The 16,501-nt window shown below is 33.7% G+C and overlaps 2 protein-coding genes across 2 annotated transcripts; both read left to right on the forward strand.

The window, feature by feature from the left end:
* Positions 1-3,146: 3,146 nt before the first annotated feature.
* LOC135834685 (uncharacterized) lies at positions 3,147-7,403 on the forward strand. The gene is made up of 5 exons (XM_065348631.1): positions 3,147-3,405; positions 3,514-3,559; positions 3,788-3,876; positions 4,250-4,424; positions 5,786-7,403. The coding sequence occupies exons 1-5, from the start codon at positions 3,331-3,333 to the stop codon at positions 5,914-5,916; spliced, it is 516 nt and encodes a 171-aa protein (XP_065204703.1). The 5' UTR covers positions 3,147-3,330; the 3' UTR covers positions 5,917-7,403.
* Positions 7,404-12,503: 5,100 nt separating this feature from the next.
* On the forward strand, positions 12,504-15,595 carry LOC135833992 (uncharacterized). Its single transcript, XM_065347829.1, has 5 exons — positions 12,504-13,501; positions 13,599-13,676; positions 13,848-14,225; positions 14,323-14,729; positions 15,213-15,595. Exons 1-5 carry the CDS (start codon positions 12,504-12,506, stop codon positions 15,593-15,595), a joined length of 2,244 nt encoding a protein of 747 aa, XP_065203901.1.
* The last annotated feature ends 906 nt before the right edge of the window (positions 15,596-16,501 follow it).

The following is a 16,501-nucleotide window of genomic DNA, read 5'->3' on the forward strand; positions in this document are numbered from 1 at the left end:
CTCTTTTTACTATTTATTTAATTCATCATAGGTACCTATCTAATGAGGTATTTGTTTAATTTCATCTTACTCGTACAGGGTGCCCAGAAATATCGAGAACCCCTAAAAAAGTTTTCTCTCTAATGTTTCGGTTGATCACACTGAATGATAATAATGATAGCACATGATTGGTTGTTATAGACTATGGTGATAACATTGCACCAATCATATGCATCTATTTCACGTTGCCAACCTATATTTTTAATTTCTGGGCACCCTGTATGTGTACTACGCTACCGAATTTTTAAAGAAATTTCCAATCAGGGCTTTTCAGTTTTTTTAAATTTTTTTTTTTTTTACTATCATATTCCAATTTGAATTCTTTATCTACTTGAATTATGAAAATTGCCCTCAAATCAAATCAATGATTCGTCCACTTTTCAACCTTCTTACCCCCCCCCCTTTGCCCTTCCACCCACCTGGTCACTTATAATCGCCGAAGCACATTCGGATCTGATCATTACGGAGAAGGTGAGATCTGCGAACTAACTCGACAAAGTATTTTATTTGACACCCACTTCTGCTGAATCTTTGAAAAAATTCGATAATTATTATTCATTTGGTATCTCCAGCGCCACCTATACCAGGGAAGTGGGCAAGTCGAACAGTTTGCCTCGATATCCTGCATTTTTTTAAAGTTTGTGAAATGCAATCGTCATTTTTGAAAATAAGATGAAGAGGAACTTCCTTGAACCAACCTGCAGTTGACTTAATAGCGTGTTTAAATTGGATTGCAGCGTGAGTTTCCACAATCCAACTTCATTTGTCATTTTGATGAAATTTTGTGGAAATTTCAAGTTTCAAAAATGTTCTGGAGGCTCCAGAACTGCTCAAAACGGGTTGAAATTGTTTCCAATCGATTTGGCAGGTCGAAAATAAGGTATGTCCCAAATTTCAGCTTTATAGCTCAATTTGGTAAAATTTTGATTTTTTTCTCATTTTTGGCCCAAATTTGATTTTCAAAAATTCACCAAAAATCGAAAAATATGTATATTCCAACTGAACTGACCATCCTTATAGGAAATTTGACGTAGAATAATTTTAGTTCAATCACTTTTTTCCCTCCGAGCCTTCATTTCGACCATATAGCCGAAAAACGTAGATTGACAAAGGTTAATGACCTTTTGCGGGGGTAGCAGACAAGTTGCAGTGTGCAACATTGGTCAAAATATTTTCGAGTTTACCGTGAATTGAGTTCACGTTTTAAATTGCTGATTTTCATTTTTTAAAACTATTTTCATGAAATTGACAACTTTACCCCTCCTCAGTAAGGGTGAAATCGCCATTTTGGGAAAAGCTGGACTGGTCATGCTGATAGGAAATTTAGCGTAGAACAATTTTTGTTCGAACATTTTTCCTTTCGGACCCTTCATTTTGGCGATACAGCCGAAAAACCTGTATCGGCAAAGGTTAATGACCTCTTGCGGGGGTAGCCGGCAAGTGGGAGGGTGCAACTTTTGATGGGTTGTTTTAGAGACCAATCTGAACAAATAATGTGACATTCAGCTTGCCTCTAATTTTTTCGAGGTTCAACTAAAAATTTTGCTAAAATGACTGGACTATAAGGTTCATTCCTGGTCAATTCGTTCAAGAAGTGGTAAGGGGGTCTGCGATTTTTTTGAAATTTTTCCAGTAAAAGTACCTTTTGAAGGGATGACTAATGGCGCGAATCGAAGCCCTCTAGCCTTTTTTTAAAGGCTGCTAGGGAGTGTCAAAGTTTTCGGTGAACTTGAAATATCATCTATTTCAGCAGTGGATTACTGGATAACCACGAAACCTACTGAAATGGAACTTTTTCTAATAGTTAGAGGTTTTGAAAAGCTTTTTGGTGATATCATAAAAATCAGTGTTGCCACTTTTTTCGTACGAAAAACTTGCTTGAAAAGTTTCAAAACGTACTGAAAAAAATATATTATGGACAATTTTTCATGCTGAACAAACGTATTAAAGAATGGGGGTGGAATTATTTGGTGAAGTTGATTTGAAAAAATTAAAAGTTTCCAAGAAATGTGATTATTTGGTTTAAAACATGAAAAAAAATTTTGATTGGTGAAGTTGACCCATTTGACCCCAATTTTCACGTATCCGTTGAGAAAGTTTGAAAACCCCCTTTCACTCGATGAAATGAACGAACTAATCACAAAAAATCTAAATTCTGAGTGAATTGAAAAAATAAACGAATTTTCATTTTTTTTTTTTTGCTATGAGTGTAATTTTTATCAACTTTTTCATGAAATACGCCAGAAAGAGGTCAAAATAAGACAACTGAATAAATTTAAACTTTTTTAAATGTTTGGAATTGAAAATTGAATTTTTTCGAATTTTGATTTTTTTGTGATGCATATTTCATCGAGTGAAAAAAGGGTTTCAACTTTTTCAACGGATACGTAAAAATAGGGGCCAAATGGGTCAACTTCGCCAATAAAAACTTTTCTTAATGTTTTAAATGACAAAAAAAAACCATTTTTTTCGCAAACTTTTAATTTTTTAAAATCGACTTCACGAAATAATGCCATCCCAGTTTTTTTAATACGGTTGTTCAGCATGAAAGGTTGTCCATAATGTATTTTTTTCAGAATTTTTGAGAGTCGAAACGATATGAAAACTGCGTTTTGAAACGTTTCGAGCTAATTTTTCGTACAAAAAAAAGTGGCAACACTGATTTTTATGATATCACCAAAAAACCTTTCAAAACCCCTTACTATTGGAAAACGTTCCATTTATTTGGTAGGTATTATCGCGGTTATCGAGTAATCCACTGCTGAATTGGATGATATTTTGAGTTCACTCATGAAAACTTTGGCACCTCCTATAGCACCCGTTAATAACGGGCTAGAGAACTGCGTTTTGCACCATTAATTACCTCTTGGGAAGATCTTTTCGAAGGAAAAATGTTTAAAAAATCGCCGACCCTTCCACCACCACTTCTTGGTCGAATTGACGTGGAATGACCCAAGAGATAAAACACACACACACACACACACACACACAAACAAACTTGACTTTGAAAAAAAAAATGAAAACTTCCACGTAAATATAATTAAAAATATGATAGGAGAGTGGTCCATGTAAGTGCATTCTGTTGAAATAGATAAAGTCTTTATATTGAATGATGAGTCATCGGTAGTCGGTTTGACGTTCGAGTCATCGGTAGTCGGTTTGACGTTCGACTCATCTGTTCGATTCGATAACGTGTAGGTATTTTTCACATCCTGTCATATTCGTTGCAATATTGAAATACTTGATTATTTTTTTGCATTCATCGTTGAAGAACAAAAATTACCAGCAGAAATGGCTCTAGAAGATTTTTTTTGCAATCCATATTCTTTGAAATATGGTCCTTACTTTACTTTGATTCTAAACTTGGTAAGTAAAAGTGAATAAATTATTAACTTTTATGAAGTTTTAGAAATTTTTCGAGAAAAAATAGATTAGTTCTCAATCTCATCTGTGAATATGAATTTTACATTTCAGATTCTTGGAGTCACTTTTTTTGTCGCTGAAATTGTATCCTTGAAAGGTAAAATTTTCGTAATTTTAATCAAGTTACCAATACCTATACATTAGGGAGGTGCATGAACTTGACTCCCACAGAATGATGTGCTTCGTATAAATATATAGATACATAGACTGATCATAGGAGTTATTTAGCCTTAATATATGTACCTGTTGTTTGAAAATTATCAAATGTGAAAATTATTTCAAGTATGATAATTGATGTGGTGTACCTAACATTTTTCAATTTCAGGAAACTTTACGTTTACTTCAGTAGCAGTATTAGTATTTGTACTTCTTAGAACAGTTTCAAGTGTAATGGGGCTTGTGGGAATTGAAATGGTAAGTACTTACGTAATGTGAATATTTTTTTATTTTACGTATAGGCATCGTACGTATGTACCTCATAGGTATAGGTACCTACTCAATTACTCAGTCTGAAAATGTTTTCCTACTAACCCAATTTCATGGAGACCTTCACTTCGAATTGAAAATTACCTACTCAGAAATTTTTTTATCCTGGAAAAGACTGTGTAGGTACATTGTTGAAGGTCTGCATGTTTGGTAAAAATTTTCTAATATTTTCACAATTCATATCCTCAAATAGGTAGGTTAGGTATGTACATTAATCCAACTTTTACAACACCTACTCATCTGAAATAATGTAACAATCTAATATATGTAATAATTATGTGTATGAATTTATGTTCTACAGATTAGGGCGAACCTTCTGGCTCCTATTCTTTTCCTGGAAATTATCTACATCGTCGTATCAGGTGTTGTGTTCATTTTGTTCCTTTTCTCGGGTAAATTTTCTTTATCGGTGATACTTGATGATTTTGCGAGTCAACATCATGGTGCCTTTGTAATTCTGTTTCTTATGGGTCTAGGTAAGTGATTACCTATTATTATTATTATTATTATTACCTACTATTTTGTTGAGTGAGCGATTCGTAGATTGTATCAAGTAGGTACTTACTACTTAGTTAATACCTACTTCACAATAAAGTTGAAAAAAATATATAATCACAATGGCAGATTTTTAGAATTTTTAAAAACTAGCCAAATAGGTATTCAGAAATGTAGACAGGTACTCAATTTTCTAAAATTTTGGTCTCGTAAATTTCAAGAAGTGCTCCCTAGAGTATCTCAAACCCTAGATATGTAACATTAAAGTGGATCGCAAAAGAAACAATATCGGAGGATTTTGACCAAATTCAATTGAAACTTTCATTTTGAGTTGCAAATCACTTGGAAAAATTATGAGCTCCAGAGTGCTCTTGTAGGAGAGAAATTGGTCCTCAAAGAGAGGAAATTTTCAAAAGAATCGTGTTTTTTTCACTCTAACTCTTTCACAACTGTTTTGATCAAAATGACCCAGCTTCAAAAGATAGTATTTGCGCCACTTTGAGGGTTCCATTGATCAGTTGGAAATTTTTAAATTGCTTATTTTTGGGTACCTACCTCAGTTAAGTAATTTGTGTTTTAATCTTCTTTTTTTTTTCAAAATGTCGAAAGATATCAATTATTATTTCCGAAACGGGGAGAATACTTTGGAATGAAATGGTGCCAACTTTTTGGTAATTTGGTACGAATTTCAGAAAATTGAGATAAATATCTAGAAACTTTATCAAACTTTTTCGGTCTATTGAAGCTTACCACTGAATTTGGTCAAAATGCTTTTTTTCTAGATCCACTTCGTAGGTATTCGTACATAGGTACTCTCTAAATTTAAAGCAGTCAAATTTCACTGCTTAGCAGTCACGACATTTTGCCTTTTTAAACCAGTAGTTTTTTTTACTGCAAAACAGTGAAAAAAACTACTGCTTTAAAAAGGCAAAATGTCGTGACTGCTAAGCAGTGAAATTGACTGTTTCAAATTTAGGGAGTATACATTTGAAAAAAATTGTTCAAGAAATTGGTGGAGTTGAAAAATTCAACGTGAAAAACTGCATTATTTTTTCCAATTATTTTGTCAAGGAGAGGCGATAAATTGCATGTAAGATCAAAAAAACATCTTCACTGATGCCTCTGAAAATTCAACTTTGAATCATGGGGCAAAATCAGATGCATTTTAATTATCCTTCTAAAGTATGTACCTACCTTATAGCTTTTGAGACACTCTATGTAATTTTTTTGAATTTCTTCAATTTACTTATGTATTGGAGATTTTAAAGGTAGGTAATAGGTATCTTAAAATAGACTAACTCACTTATACTTACCTAATGGCACATTTTTGTTTATGTTACAGGACTTTCCATCTATTCTTTTATCATATTGGTTATTGTACATGCGTTTGGAGACAAAATGTGCATGATTTTCGGCCGCGTATGCAATAGAAAATCTGCTTCTAGTACAGATGTGCCTTTTTCAGCAAAGTAATTTTGATGAAATGAAAAGTGAAAAGTTCATTGAAAAGTGTGAAAAGTAAATTGTGTGAGTTCCATTTTAAAGCTCTCTATAAAAGCTTCAAATTGATGTAAGTATGTTTTGCCAATCTGAAACACACAAAAAAACAAAATCATTTTTTTCACCTACTTAATCGAGTAGTGGTAGTTTTGGGCCTTTCTAGAGCCTCTAACATTTTTAAGTTTTTCAGTTTTGAAAAAAATGTTATGAAAAATATCAAAAATGGGTGCTGAATTGCCAAGGTGGAGGAGTGGAGAGAGTGAAACTTGATATTTGCATTATCAATGAGGTCAGTGATCTCTGATGAGTAAATTGATTGGTCACTCGCTTTTTTTTTTTTTTTTAGTAAAAACTAAAAAGTGAAATGAAAAGTAGGAACTTTTCTTTTCAACTTTTCATTGAAAGAAAAGTAGAGGAAAAGGTACAATTATGGACCCAGGTACAAATATGGACCCCCCATGGTTTAGTGTACAACCACTAGCGCTATGGTCATGCTGGGTACTAAAAATTACACTAGTAGTGTAGTATCGATGATCCATGTACTTATTTCGGATCCATGCAAACTTGGGTGTCTCTCACCAGCAATTGTTTTTTTTGCGCATTATTTTCTTCCCAATGGAAAATTTTACAAGTTTTTCATTCAGTAATTTATCAACTTCAAATAAAGTTTGGAAAAAAAATTATTAGGGAAGTAAGTAGCTTAGCTTACAATGTGTACTTTCAAAATATACTTTCATATTTGTCTGTACTTCAACTGATTTTCATAATTTTTCTCATTTTTCATAAACTGCGCCGATTTTTTTCATGGGTATAAATATGGACCCCTAAATTTTTTTACCTAATTTTGATTCAATATTTTTTAGAATGTCGAGAAAAGTGTTACTAACAAAGAAGACAAGTCCAAAGTGTCGAAAATGGAACCATGATTTTTTGATTTTTCATAAACTTAGCCAACTTTTTGCATGGGTATAAATATGGACCTCTAAATTTTTTTCATCTAATTTTGATTCAATGGTTTTTAGAATACCGAGAAAAGTTTTATTAATAAAGAAGACAAGTCCAAAGCATCAAAAAACATCTTTAAATAAATTTTTGTTCCACTTTCTGAAATTTTTATTCTTTTCTTGAGGGGGTCCATATTTGTACCCGAGTCCATATTTGTACCTTTTTACGTCACTTTTCTAAATTTTAAATTTCTCCATGAGTTTTCAAAAAAAAAAAAAAATTCTTACACAATATACTAGAGTCTTTGGCCTTTCAAATGGTAGGTATATTCGAAAAAAAATTTTGATAATTTTTTCTACCCTTTAAAGCCAAAAAGCTAGAGGGGGTCTATATTTGTACCTTCTCCTCTACTTTTCACTTTTCACTTTTCACACTGCACATCTCTAGGCCAGTATAATAATTAGCTTGAGTAAGTTGTTACTTTGTAATTGATAAATAAACGATACAAATAGCAACTGAAGGAATTCTTATTTCATAAGATAATTATCTCTTGGATGAATGTCTGTGTTGTGTTATGTAAATACACTCAGTGTCCGAAAAGTAGGTAACGAGGTGGTAAGTCGCCAGGTACCTGCGAAGCTAGTAAAAGCTAGGTACTGCTAGGCCCCAATAGGTAGCTAGCACATGTGACAATCCTGCACTGGAGATGTGCGTAATGTGCAGGTAAAATCTATCTCCACACATGCTCGACTATTCTATGGTAAGTAAGAAGACATTTGTGCACATTTTCCCTTTCGTTTGAAAACGTATAACAAGGGACATTTGCGCACACTTAATGAATTTTCATCAGTGGTTCCCAAACGAAAGAATATTTTATTTAAGCGAGCATTAAAATAAAAAAATAAGTTCGTATTCGTACTCAGTGACCTCAAAATTGATATATCACTCGACTTTTTCACGATTTTTCAAAATTTTGACTCCTTTTTTTGAGGCACAGAGGGACATTGAGGGGTTGGACCCAAAAAATAAGTTCATTCATATTCGTTCTCAGGGACCACGAAAACATACCGTTCCATAGTATCACACAACTTTTCAGAATAATTTTTCAAAATTTTAGTCCCTTTCTTGAGGCACACTCACACAGAGTGGCTTCGAGGCGTTAAAACCAGAAAATGGGTGCATACTATTCGATATACCGCACGTCCAAATTCGTTTATCAAATAAGTATATGATTCAGTTGTGTGTTACTTGAAAAATCAAGAACCCCCCCCCTCACCAATCCCTGGGGAGGGTTGAAGACCAATCGAAGGTAGTTTGATTTGTAGTTGGGTGACTAGTTTTGTCAACATTTTGGAAACCCCTGACATAAAATAAACATTGTGCGCAAATGTCCTGTTTTCCAAAAAAATCCATTAATCATTTCTTGTCCTATTGTTATACCTAAAACTGTGCGCAAATGTCCTATAGCCTATTTTATTTTAAGGATCTTATTCAGCAACAAAAGGCTAGAAGAAGCTCTATGTTATGACAAACTTAAGACTACTGCAGTAGTTAAGGAGGTACTCTACGATCAGGTGCAAGATATGCAACCCGCAACACACGCAACGTTGGCTCGCGAGTACAGTACAGGGTGGGTAATGCTGTAGGCGGGGTGAGGAGGGAAACTGGTTCGCGCACACGTGGTGGAATGCTGGCTTAGGTGGCGGGGGTGAGGGAGGATATTAAATTAATATTGATTGACGAATTAATTAATTAATTAAATTAAAACACTGGTACATATCAATATGATCGATCAATTAATTAAATATTTCATTGATTCAGAATAATTATCACAATTGATTTCTTTAATTAAAATATTCATAATCGATTTTGCCAATTACGATTATATGGGAACAAATGGAAATATCAACCCCCCTCTGCCCCCCCCCCCTTCATATAGATGGACTGATTGATTGATTTCTTCAATTGAAATAATTATCAGTGATTTTAATCGTAGGTATGTACAGGCATTATGGATATAGTAAATTAGTACTAGACTTTTTCTATTCTTTTCCATATCCTTCCACCCAAGCATCAATATCTTAAATGCCTACAATATTCAGATGTTTCTAGACTGAATAAGAATTCCTTAAAAGACAAGCCTTTGGTCAACAATAGCTACAGACATGTGTCGCCACTTTATACATTAGAAAAAAAGTCATTAATCTTTCTTGTTCTTCTAGAAATGTGTGATGTAGAAGTACAAAGAAATTCTGTCTTGGAAAGATCTGGAAATGGAAGAAAGTAGAAAGCAGGTATACTTTGAGAACAGGTTTTCTGTTTCCAAGGGAGGGTATATGGAGAAAGAGCTAGAATGTAAGGGTGAGATTTTAGAATCCATATAAGAAAGTAGTTGGTCAGTGGAGGTTTCAGTTGTTCATTTGTGCATTCGTGATTTTTTCAAAGAGTTTATTCTGCTAGTGCTGTGTGATTCTATACTTTTTCTGTACTGTGTATCTGTGTGTTTATTTTTCAAATCTTTTGAATGAACATATTTTTCAAAATTGTGTACTGTGTACTGTGTACTGTGGAATAAAGTGAAGTGAATCGTCAAACGTAAATTATTCGCGAACTGTTTCAATTTTTTTTGTGGTAAATATTTCGCTTTTCAAAAATGGAAAGTTCGAAAATTTTTGGCGAGTTGGACAATCCAGTTAATGAAGAAGAAATGTCCAAGGTATTGGAGCAAATTTCTCACAGCCCTTTACCTGTACTCCAAGCAGACGAAGTGCATGAAATTTTATCTCCTGTTGGTGCTCCAGGGCCATCCAATCCTATACAGCCTGTTGGTTTACCAGGACCATCTAATCGTATGCAGCCAGTTGGTAAGTTTTTGTCTTTTTTTAAAAAAAATTTATGCTTGAAGCTATGCAAAGTAAATACCTACATACGAGTTCGAAGATCATTTTGCTCAAAGTAAAATTAGGCAGGGAGGTGGTGTAAAAAAATTATTAATTTCTTTCATTTGAGAAAAAAAACAAAGCAAAATAGGTATATATTTTTTTTTTTAGAAATTTTTTTTGCAAACACACTCTGAGGTCATTCATTTCTAACTCTACACAGAATAATTCAAATTTAAAAATATCACCAATTCAAAATAATTTTTCTCACATTTTTTAAAATTGAGTAAAAAATATCTGTTCTGAAAAAGAGATTTGGCAATTTTTTTTTTTTTCAAAGTATAAAAAAAAAACAAACAAGTGATTGAATGCATGTGTGGCTTTATGCTTGCCTAATTAAATGCTTTTTAATCTAAGATTTCCCTGCCCCTTTCCCCTTTTTGCTGTTGTAAAAAATCTAATTTCTTTCTCTTTTTTTTTTTAAACAGAGCTTCTTGATTTACCCCCTGAATTAATTTTCGAAATTGTTAGTCATCTCCCTGGGGCTTCTATTGTGATGTTGGCACAAGCAAGCGATTATCTATGTGAAATTATTGTTGAAAAATTTGAAAAAATTTGGAATGAAAAATTTTTGGAAAAATATGACGAAATTAAAAACTTTATTCGAGCACACCTAAAAGAAAAATTTAAACAATTCCTGATCAGCTGCCTGCATTTTAACAAGGAAACAATCAATGTAATAGAAGTTCTTAAAAAAGCAAAGTACATCGAATCAAAAAATTGGCAAGATTATACACAAGATGATGTTGTTCACGTATTTTCTCTTCCACAATTTTACACTGAAACAGATTTAATTAGAGATTATCAAAAAGAGGGAAGGGCAGAGGACTTGCAATTTTTTCTGCTAGAACCATATTTTGACAAATGGAAATTGAGCCAAGCCATCCACAAACAACTAAACCTACCAGTGTTATCTTGGGAAGATTTTATCGAAGATATGTGCTCCAACTATTTTGAGGCAACTTCACTTGAGAGCTGGGGGGAATGGTACAGGGAAAAATTGATGCACAATACACCCTAATTTTTTTTTTCTTAAAAAAGACAATTCCTTAACACACATTTTTTTTTCTTTCTTTTATACCCACAGATGAAACAGATGAAACAGAGGAGGAATTTTATGATGTACTAGGCATATCATCAAAAGTTATTAAAAAATTTTCTACTGAAGCACTCACAATGACAGCCAAATTAAAAGAAAACTTGAAAAAAGAAAATCCGGAAGAATACCTAAAAAAAGCCCTGAATAAGTTGATAAATGAATTTGTTATCAACGATATGAATCCCCGTGATAGAGTTGGTCTGGTTATGGGCAATGAATCGGCAGAAAAACCCATATTTATTTCATATAGGACACCTGACCAATTTTCCAGTGATGTAATAATGAATGAATTTTCACGAATTATTCAGAGTAATAAAAATTTTTTAACGGATGAACCCTTTAAGATCAAAATAACCAAAGTACGAATGCCTGATGGGAACGGGAGAAGACGAAAATTTGACTTAATGAGCTATGAAGAAATTTGCCGGAAAAAAACATCTATAATTACAATTGAAAACCCCCATGACAACTTATGTTTGCCTAGAGCCCTTGTAGTTGGTATAGCTCTGGTTCATAAAGAAGATAACCAGAATGCAAAAAACCATTATGAATTAATAATCCAAAAGAATCGAGACTATCAGTTACTGCAGGCTCAGAAACTATGCAGAGAAGCAGGGGTGAATATTGATGAAATTGGAGGCGGTATTGAAGCCCTCACCCGTTTTCAGAATTATTTAAAAGACTACAAGATAACTGTTTTTCATGGTGACGATGTGAATGGCAGAATACTTTATTTCAGAGGAAAGACCACAGCCCAGAAGTATATAAACTTGTACTACTTAAATGAACATTATAATGTGATAACCACTTTGAAAGGGGCTTTTGGGTTTGACTTCTTTTGCTACGCATGTGGTAAAGGCTATCACCATAAGGGTGAACACCCAAATTGTATAAATGCTTGCAGCCAATGCTTGAAAGAGCCGAAATGTAAGTTCAAATCAGTGGACCAAATTAAAACGTGCAAAGATTGCAATCGGAAATTTCTTGATCAAATATGCTATGATAAACATAAGGTTCCAGGCCATTTTGAGAAGAACAAAAGTGTATGTGAAGGCTTGAAATTTTGTAAGAGCTGTGAAAAGTTATATTCTGTTAGAAGGCAAAAAAACCAGCAACACAAATGTGACTCTCATGTCTGTGAAAACTGCGATAAATTGGTGCCTTATGATCACGTATGTTTTATCAAGCCTATGAAGAAAATGAACAAAAGAAGCGATGATTTATATGTTTTCTTTGATTTTGAAGCAAGGGTAGAAGAAGAGCCATGGATTGTCACCCCTAAGTATACAGCTCGCCGTCACATACCAAATTTTGCTGTGCTACAGATGAATTGTATGCGCTGTATTAACAATGAAAATGATGACATAACGATAGATTGTAGCCATTGTGGGCAGCGTCAGTATGTGATTGAAAACAAAGAAGGAGATGAATTGCTAGAAGAATTTTTCGATATTATTCGTAATAAAACACCCAAATTCAAAAAAACATATGTGTATGCTCACAATGGAGGTGGCTATGATTATATTTTCCTAATAGAATTCATGGTTCGAAAACTAAATTGGGTACCTACCTTAACTATGAATGGTTCAAAACTGATAATGATGAAACATAAACAAATTGAATTCAAAGATAGCCTAAACTTTTTCCATACCAGACTGGCTGCTCTACCTGATATGTTTGGCATTGAAGATGCAGAGAAGGGGTATTTCCCCCATTATTTCAACACTTTACCGAATCAAAACTACTGTGGCTCTATCCCTGAAGCAAAATATTACGGTATGGATGAAATGGGTCTTAAAGAAAGGAAAAAATTCGAAGAATGGTACAATGATCAAAAATCCAAGAATGTGACATTCAATTTTCAAGAAGAGATCCGAAAGTACTGCATTGCAGATGTAAATGTACTAAGAAAATCTTGTATAAAGTTTCGAAAACTATTCTACGATTTAATGGGGATAGACCCTCTAGCAGCAACATCAACAATAGCCAGTGCCTGCATGACTGCTTACAGAACAAATTTCATACCGCCAAATACCATCCCTTTGATGACCTTTCCATCATATCGAATGAGGGACAATCAATCAATGTTGGCAGTTCGATATTTGAAGTACTTTGAAGATATGCATGGTGTTCAATTAGAATCTGCTTACCGTGGATGGGAAAAGCAAATTGGCAAATATAAGGTTGATGGCTACCATCCGTCATTTCCTATGGAAAAATTAGGTCCAGTTCCTGAAGATATGCCAAGTGTAAGACCATTGATTATCGAAATTAATGGATGCTATTATCACGGATGTCCAAAATGTTTTGCCAATCGAACAACAGCTGTTAAATCGAAAGATAGTAAAGAATATGTCAATATGGACATGCGATATAAGAATACACTGAAAAAATTAGAACATCTTCTTTCTCTGCCTGAAGCCCCTTATGTTATCACTAAATGGGAATGTGAGATCTATAATGAATGCAGAAGTAATCCTACTCTGAAGCATTATATGACAAATGTCCAAATTCCAACCCCGATATACTCCAACCGTGAACCATTCTTCGGTGGCAGGACAGAAAACTTTTATTGGTATGTATAAAGGTGATAAGTTATAGGTTTTTGTAGGGGAAAAACTATCAGAGAGGTTCTCTAATGCAAATTTTTCTTTTTTTTTCTTCTGATACAGGTACTATAGAGTGGACCCAGAAAAAAACGAAAAAATTCGCTATCTAGATGTGAATTCTCTCTATCCTTACGTTAACAAGTATGGATGTTATCCTATAGGACATCCAAAAATTTTGCTTGGCAATGATATTCCCCCAAATTTGAATAATATTACAGGAATTGCAAAAGTTAGGCTTCTTCCACCAAAACAGCTATATCTACCAGTTTTACCAGTTAAAGTGAACAATAAATTGGTATTTGCACTTTGTAGAACATGTGCCTCTGAAGAAAATAAACTTGCATGTAACCATTCCGATAATGAAAGAGAAATTATGGGTACCTATACATGTATTGAACTAAATAAAGCTGTAGAAAAAGGATACCAAATCAAAGAGATCTATGAAGTTTGGGCTTATAAATCCACAAAATATAACATTCAAACCAATTCAGGCGGCTTATTTGTAAACTATATAAATACGTTCTTGAAGATAAAACAAGAAGCCTCAGGGTTTCCACCTCATGTCCAGTCAGATGACGACAAAAGAAAATTTATTGAAGAAATGAAACTTCGAGAAGGCGTAACCCTAGATCTGGAGAAAATTGAACCTAATCCAGGCCTAAGATCTCTGAGCAAACTCTGTCTAAATAGGTAAGATGCTGGCTACCTATCCTTTGATATAACTCATAAATTTCTCAAAAGTAGGTACATCATATCAACATTGATATGGTTTTTGTTTATTTTTCAGTCTCTGGGGAAAATTTGGGCAGAGGAACAATCAAAGGCAGGTGAAAGTCATAAAGGATGGACCCGAATTCTTCGAATACTTTTCAAACCCAGCAATAGACATAACAGATACAACTTTTGTTACTGATGATTTAGTTTATGTCCACTGGGAATACCTTGAAGAAACAGCCATTGATACACCCTTTATCAATCCAGTACTCAGTGCTCATGTAACTGCCGAAGCCAGGCTGGTCCTATATAGTTATTTGGAAAAATTACAAGATAGAGTACTCTACTGTGATACAGATTCAATTATCTATATTGAAAGACCAGGAGATGAGCAAATAGAGACAGGACCTTACTTAGGCCAGATGGGAAATGAACTGGAAAAAGAGGGTGAAGGAGCCTATATAACAGAATTCATTTCTGGTATGATGAATTTATTGATCATGAATAGATTCTATCTATCAATTAATAATTAACAGTTATCAATGATGAATTTTTCATTATACTTTCAGGAGGTCCAAAGAATTATGCCTATTGCATAAAAACAGGGAAAGGTGAGCTCAAACATGTGGTGAAGATTCGGGGTTTCACCCTGAATTATAATACCCTTCAGAGCCTGAATTATGAAGCACTGAAAAATTTTGTCCTCTCACAAACCTCCACTAATCGACCACAGAAAATAAAGGTTGAATATAAAAACCAAATCCAAAGGAAGAGGCCTTTTCATGTGGTAACACAAGAAATGTCAAAAGAATATGGTGAAGTTGCCCCAAAAAGGAGGAGAATTGAATCTTTCCGTAGTTTGCCCTATGGTTATGTGGATTGAAATGTAACTAACCTGAGTTCATTCTCTTTCTTGAAATTCTGTAGGTATAAATCCTAATAATATTCTGTTCTTATTCACAGGCTTAAACGATTTACCAGACAATATCTTGGAAAAAATATTGGATAGTGTATATTGGAAGCAATACTACACAACGCTACCCTACGTCAGTCAACGATTGCAAAAGTCTTGCATTGAAAGAATTTTCAAAATCATGCATCCCAAAACTAAGGCATCAAAGGATCACACTTTGGTTGTTGACAATTATAAAAATCGAAGAAATGGAAGAAACGGCGAAATTATCATTAATAGATTCCGCAGAGGGCTCATTCCATGTAATTGTTTAAGCAAACAGGGTCGTAAAAAAGAAGTACGATACATCAAGAGATATGTCATTGAGCTAAAGGTAGGCCGCCCTTTCTTCAACGATGACCACGACACAGGCGAATCGGATCTCGAAGAATAAATGTACTTTTTCTTGAAATTTTTTAAAAATTTGTAATTAATTTTGTAATTTTTGTATCTTTCTTCAATAGATTAACTTATACTTACTTACGTTTCCTTACTTGTGTTTATGAATTCTAGGTTACATCTTTTATGAAATCTATTTGTTTATAAGTTTTCAAGAGTTCTTGTGATTATTTTTACCTGTATCAACTCCTGTGTTTGAAATATTTCTATAATAAATAGTACCCAGTGTTCATCTTTCATTTCATTTCAATCATTTTTTTTCATTTTTATGAACTACCAAAAAAAAAAAATGATTGAAATGAAATGAAAGATGAACACTGGGTACTATTTATTATAGAAATATTTCAAACACAGGAGTTGATACAGGTAAAAATAATCACAAGAACTCTTGAAAACTTATAAACAAATAGATTTCATAAAAGATGTAACCTAGAATTCATAAACACAAGTAAGGAAACGTAAGTAAGTATAAGTTAATCTATTGAAGAAAGATACAAAAATTACAAAATTAATTACAAATTTTTAAAAAATTTCAAGAAAAAGTACATTTATTCTTCGAGATCCGATTCGCCTGTGTCGTGGTCATCGTTGAAGAAAGGGCGGCCTACCTTTAGCTCAATGACATATCTCTTGATGTATCGTACTTCTTTTTTACGACCCTGTTTGCTTAAACAATTACATGGAATGAGCCCTCTGCGGAATCTATTAATGATAATTTCGCCGTTTCTTCCATTTCTTCGATTTTTATAATTGTCAACAACCAAAGTGTGATCCTTTGATGCCTTAGTTTTGGGATGCATGATTTTGAAAATTCTTTCAATGCAAGACTTTTGCAATCGTTGACTGACGTAGGGTAGCGTTGTGTAGTATTGCTTCCAATATACACTATCCAATATTTTTT

The sequence above is a fragment of the Planococcus citri genome, chromosome 2, assembly GCF_950023065.1.
Source record: "Planococcus citri chromosome 2, ihPlaCitr1.1, whole genome shotgun sequence".
NCBI lineage: Eukaryota > Metazoa > Arthropoda > Insecta > Hemiptera > Pseudococcidae > Planococcus > Planococcus citri.